Source organism: Carlito syrichta, unplaced genomic scaffold, assembly GCF_000164805.1.
Source record: "Carlito syrichta isolate Samal-C Ts95f unplaced genomic scaffold, Tarsius_syrichta-2.0.1 Scaffold306578, whole genome shotgun sequence".
Classification (NCBI taxonomy): Eukaryota; Metazoa; Chordata; class Mammalia; order Primates; family Tarsiidae; genus Carlito; species Carlito syrichta.
Genome location: NW_007250674.1, coordinates 220,434 through 226,823, shown reverse-complemented (window position 1 = coordinate 226,823; position 6,390 = coordinate 220,434). Strand labels below are relative to the sequence as shown.

General features: G+C 41.2%; 1 protein-coding gene across 2 annotated transcripts in view; it reads right to left on the bottom strand.

The window, feature by feature from the left end:
• Nucleotides 1–6,390, bottom strand: part of FBXO36 (F-box protein 36) — a 101,472-nt gene that overhangs the window by 74,340 nt on the left and 20,742 nt on the right. The window contains exon 1 of one of the 2 annotated variants that reach the window (XM_021715025.1): nt 4,449–4,548. The exons of the other annotated variant lie outside the window; for it this stretch is intronic. Coding sequence (XP_021570700.1) covers nt 4,449–4,451 — 3 coding nt within the window. The 5' untranslated portion in view covers nt 4,452–4,548. Of the gene's footprint in view, nt 1–4,448; nt 4,549–6,390 lie in introns of those variants that run through there. 2 annotated transcript variants of the gene reach the window in all.

The window sequence follows — 6,390 nt, the reverse complement described above, 5'->3', positions numbered from 1 at the left end:
GCTGAGGTGAGTGGATTGCCTGAGCCCGCGGGTTTGAGACCCGCCTGGGCAACTTGGTGAGACCTCATCTCTACAATAAATCAAAAAAACAATTAGCCAGACGTGGTAGCGCGTGCCTTTAATTCCAGCTACTTGGAAGGCTGAGGCGGAAGGATCGCCAGAGCCCTGCAGGTCGAGGCTGCGGTGGCTGGGAGCGGCCACTCCACTCCAGTCTGGGCGACAGAGTGAGATTCCAACTCAAAAAAAAAAAAAAAAAAAAAAGAAAATAACATTTTTTTAGGCATTAGAATTCATCAATATGTGAGATATAAACTACATAAATGTATACTTTGGAAGATAAAACATTTATATATATATTTATAGTTTAGCTTATATTTATAGATTTCTGTGCATAAACATTTACATTTATTTTACATTAACTTCTCGTTAAACATATCTTTATACTCATTAGCATTTATATATTTATCTTAATTTGAAGTTCAAAAAGAAAGCAGTCTAAACAGCTGAGAAATACTTGTTATGAAATATGACTTATTTAACCAATTTTCTGTTTGAAGAACTTTTAGGTCACCCTTTCCGGCCCCTCAATTTGTGTAATTGCTTCTTTAGGGTAGATTCCTTGGGATGCCAGGGTGAAGGCTGTGTACATATTACACTTGACAAAATATTGCCAAGGTGTCTTGGGGGCATTACCATAAAAATACTTACTTTTCTGTGAATGAGCAAAGACTGTTTTCTAAGTGAAATTTTAGTATTTTAATCATATTAAATACATTTAAAAATTAAGACTTCGAATTAGCCAAATCTTTTGATTTTATAGCAGACAAGAGGCTACTAGGGACCAAATAATCACTGCCTGCTGCTTTTCTTCTTTTCTGAAATGCTAAGTGAGAGCAGCACTGGGAAACCCAACATGATAAAAATGAAGAAAGAATTCTCATGCAGTGTTACTTAAATGGCCATAAAAGAGATTAAACAGAAGTGCTAAAATCTTTGAGTTTCAGATTATTTCCATCCAAGTTGGCAGGCAATTCCTCAAATTAAAAAAGGGGAGTGACTTATTGTCATAAAAGTTTAACACTGAGAAATCCTGAAGTAAGCAGGTCTATGAGTAAACAGACTCTAAGTACTTTACTGTTTTAAGGTGCCCTATAATTTGACTTTGCTTTAACTACTATGAATTGTATAAATACATCTCATTTCTTAATAAAGATTTTTGCAATAAAAATACATGAAATAAAATATAAAAAATAATAAATAACCTTAGATTTCGGTGGGAAAATAAATTGCACAGAGTTACTTTAGAGTAGGAGTCCATCTTTAAAAACTCAAAATTTTGATTACATTAATTAGTTCTTGTTTTGTTTGTTTGTTTTGTTTTTGAGTTGGAGTCTCACTCTGTCACCCAGTCTGGAGTGCAGTGGCACGCTCACGGCCACTGCAGCCTCGACCAGCGGGACTGAGGTGATCCTTCTGCTTCAGCCTTCCAAGTAGCTGGAACCACAAGGCATGAGCCACCATGTCTGGCTAATTTTTAAAATTTATTGTAGAGACGAGGTCTTGCCATGTTGCTCCGGTTGGTCTTGAACCCCTGAGCTCAGACAATCCTTTCGCCTCTGCCTCCCAGACTACATTTCTGAAGAAAAAAAAATAAAAACTAGGGGTCCTAAATGACTGAAGGTACTCTGAAACCATAAATACATTTCCTCTCCCCACTCCAAGTCCCTAGATCTGTAAAAAGTACAATAATTGAAATATGTTATCCATTAAGGCTGTCATTTAAGTTTCTATTGTTTTATTAGTAGAAAGTTTTAAAAATCTGCTAATAAGGATACGACCACCTAGTACAGACTACCACAAAAACATGAGTCAGTTTTCTTGGAGTATATTTTTATTTATTTGCCTTTTAGCAATAATGGCCATGCCTCTTCCTGCACAGTAGCTGGCAAAGCTCTCTGTATTATTTTCTTCTTCTTTTTATTTTTGAGTTGGAGTCTTACTCTATTACCCAGGTTGGAGGGCAGTGGCATGCTCCCCGTCACCATAGTCTCTACCTGCTGGGCTCAGGCAATTCTTCCGCCTCAGCCTTCCAAGTAGGTGGAACTACAGGTGCTCACTACCACCCCCAGCTAATTTTTTGATTTATTGTAGAGATGAGATCTCGCCAAGCTGCCCAGGCTGGTCTTGAACCCCTAGGCTCAGGCAACCCTCTTGCCTTGCCTCCCAAAGTGCTGGGATTTACAGGCTTGAGCCACTGCACCAAGGTATTTTCTTAATGATACTAATTTTTAAAATGGAACACTTAAAAAATTAAAAAGGCTTTATAGTTTTTATCACAATGATAAGGTTGATAAGAAGCAGTTCAAAGAATCAAAGGTCAGGCTTGGTGGCTCAGCCTGTAATCCCAGCACTTTGGGAGGCCGAGGCGAGTGAATTTCCTGAGCCTGTGGGTTCAAGACCAGACAGGGAAACTTGGTGAGACCGTGTCTCTACAATAAATCAAACATAAGCTGGGCGTGGTAGCGTGTGCCTGTAGTTCTGGCTACTTGGAAGGCTGAGGTAAGGATAATCAGAGCCCATCAGGTCAATGCTGGGTGGCCATCAGCGTGTTACTGCACTCCAGCCTGGGTGATGGAGTGAGACACCAACTCAAAAACAAACAAACAAATAATCAAAGTATGGGGAGAAGGTTAAAAAAAATCTAAAATCCCAATTCCAGGCATTAAAGAATATTTGTGTATTCTTAAGCTTGCAGATATCCACCAAATATTTCTCAGAATTGATATATATTTACAGATTCATTGGTGGGTGTGTGCATATGTACATATACATTAGTCTTATATGAATAATAATTGTAAACATGCTCATTTGTTATCCCTTCTTTCATTCTGTGTCACAGACATCTATTCATGTGATGTCTAAATGTAGTGTCATCATTTTTAGTGACTTCACAGTGTTCCTTTTCACAGAAATATGACTTACTTAAATCAATTTTCTGTTTCAAGAACTTTTAGGTCGCCTTTCCCAGCCCCCCAATTTGTGCAACTATTTCCTTAGAGTAGATTCCCTGAGGTGGGATGCCAGGGTGAAGGCTGTGCACATATTACACTTGACAAAATATTGCCATGCTGCCATTGGGAAGCATATCAGTCAGGATTAGGTTCAGCTAAACGTGACAGGACACTCAACAGGGTGGCTTACACAGACAGATATTTCTGAAAAACAGGAGATAACTACAACCCAGAAAACTGGCTCCTACCGTTTGGGCTGTCCATCACCTTCAGAATTTGGCTGCTTCTGCATGGTGTGAGACAGCTGCTCAAGTCCTAGTCATTGAATCTGCATTCCAGACCGCAGTCAGGAGGAGGAGACAAAAAAGGGCCCAACTCTCAAAGATTCTTCTGTGTAATCACCACTTCTACTGACGTCCCTTTGGGCAGAAGTTGGTCATATGACTAGATGTAGCTTCAGGGGAGGCTGAGAAATGTAGGTTTTATTTCTCTGAAGCTCATACTTTCACCTACAAGTCAGGTCATCATTTTCCCTAAAGAAAAAGGAAAATGGATACTGGGGGCAACAGACAGTTCCTGCTACAGGAAGAATATACTAATTTACACCCCTGTGGACATCACACAAGAGGAGCCATTTTCCTATGTCTTTACCAAACTTTTTATTTATTATTTTTTGAATTAGAGTCTTACTGTGTCACACAGGCTGAAGTGCAGTGGCACGTACACAGCCACCGTAGCCTCGATCTGCTGGGCTCAGGTGATCCTTCTGCCTCAGCCTTCCAAGTAGCTGAAACTACAGGTGTGTGGCACCACGCCTGGCTAATTTTTTAAAAATTCATTGTAGAGATGAGGTCTTGCTATGTTGCCCAGGCTTGTCTTGAACCCGTGGACTCAGGCAATCCTCTCGCCTCGGCCTCTCAAAGTGCTGGGATTACAGGCTTGAGCCACCGATCCCAGCTACAAACGCTCTTTTATCAGACTATTCCTACCATATAATGCAATTCATTACTTACAGGAAAAATATTTAAGTCATCCTCTAATAACTTGTATATCTTACAACACCAATACTAGTGATGTATACTTCTTCCACAAAGGTAAAAAGAACATGCAAATGTGGGCCCTCTGCCTTGACTTCTAAAATGTTAAAGCTGTCTTTGGCTGACTTCTCTCTTCACTCTAGGTAATCTCACCCAAATAGCTTTCAGTGCTGCTGTCCAAAACCTATATTGCCACTTGTTTTTTTGTGGGTTTTTTTGAGTCAGAGTCTCACTCTGTCACCCAGGCTGGAGTCCCATGGCATGCTCACAGCCACCGCAGCCTTGACCTGCTGGACTGAGGTGACCCTTCTGCTTCAGCCTTCCAAGTAGCTGGAACCACAAGGTATACGCCATCACACCTGGCTAATTTTTTAAATTTATTGTAGAGACGAAGTCTTGCCATGTTGCTCAGGCTGGTCTCAAACCCCTGAGCTCAGGTAATCCTCTCGCCTCTGCCTCCCAAAGTGCCAGGATTACAGGAGTGAGCCACTGCGGCCAGCCTGTCACTCTTGATTTCCAGAGTCCTACTAAGTTATGCAGCTGCTTGCTGTTCACACTCACCTGTGTAATCCTCAGGCATAGCTGAGTATAGTTTATACTCAGCTATAAAAAACTGATCTCGTCATCATCCCTTACAAATGTACCTAGTCCTCTTCCTGTATTCCTTATTTCAGTGGTGCTGGTTGAGTCATTCTAGACTCTCTTAGGCTCTGTCATCACAAAACATCGATTCCATGACCAAATGCTATTGATTTCACTTCCTTAATATCACTTGATATTTGTTTCATCTCCACAGTACTCTAGAGCATCATGACAATAATCTCTTAAAAAAATTCTCTGCCTCCATGCTTGAAAGGATCCAGGCTATCTGCAACACAGCAGCCAAAGCTGCCAAAGTCCTCTTACTAAGATGCTCATGTGACTGTGATCACTTTTTCCTGTGGCCAAAATCTTTGAGATGGCATAGGAGGCCCAGGAGTGATCCCTGGTCACTTCTTCTTTAGCATCATCTCATACTAGCTCCTGACTGTGCCCCATATTTCAGCACATCACCAGTACTTCCACAACTATAGTATCACAATTCAGTGACTGCTAAAATGAATCCCTCCTGCCTAGAATTGTTCCTGCTTTCCACTTCTTTCCCTGGAAAATATCTATTCCATTTATTTGAGATTCAGCTCGTATAGCCACATCCTGCATAAAACCCTTCCGGACCCATTTCCTTGCTTTGTGCCATTTTTGTGCTCCATTTGCTCCAATACTGTAGCAGTCCAGGAGCGGTGACTCACATTTGTAATCCTGTCACTTTGGGAGGCAAAGGCAGGAGGAGGATTCCTTGAGGTCAGGAATTTGAGACCAGTCTGGCCAACATAGCAAGACCTTGTCTCTACAAAAAAATTAAAAAACAATAAGATAAAATATTACAGAAAATAGGAGGCTGGGAGCAGTGGCTCATGCCTATAATCCCAGCACTTTGGGAGGCTGAGGTGAGAGGATTGTCTGAGCCCACGGGTTTGAGACCAGCCTGGGCAATTTGGCGAGATCTCATCTCTACAATGAATCAAAAAATTAGCCAGGCATGGTAGTGCGTGCCTATAGTTCCAGCTACTTGGAAGGCTGAGGTGGAAAGATCGCCTGAACCCAGCAGGTCTAGACTGTGGTGGCCATGAGCATGCCATTGCACCCCAGCTTGGGTGACAGAGTAAGACTCTCACTCAAAAAAAAGGAAATAATATTTATAACTTCAGCAAATATTTACTGGGCTCCTACTGTGCTCAGCATTATGCTAAGATCTGGATTCAGGACCGTTCATGAGCTGAACATAGACCTTAGGCTCTTATGGCCTTTAATCTATATAGCTTATATTAGTAAAAGCTAATTTTCATTTACCACTATTGTTTGCTAGAAAAGAAATTCTCTCTCCCCTAGCAATGTTTATGAAATGCTAAGAAACTGATGTCTCCTGTTGCTGATCATGTCAAGAGGTATTTTCTTCAGTGTCTTGCTGCTGATTCAAATGTTTATATATTTTTGCTTTCATGACTTCATGTTGTCAGCTGCCACTATCCAGAGTCACTTGGATGTTTAAGATAAAAAATTTGGGGTAACATTATTTGACCTATTATTTCCTAAGCTTTGTTCTTAAACTCACCCCTGGAAAAGGCCAGGTTAAGGAGATTCCTGGCAGAGATAAAGTCAGATTTGAGAACAGAATAAATGACTAAGTAAAGATTAGGAGCCAGGTGCAGTGGCTTATGCCTGTAATCCCAGCACTTTGGGAAGCCAAGGCAAGAGGATTGCCTGAGCCCAGGGGTTCGAGATCAGCCTGGGCAACTTGGTGA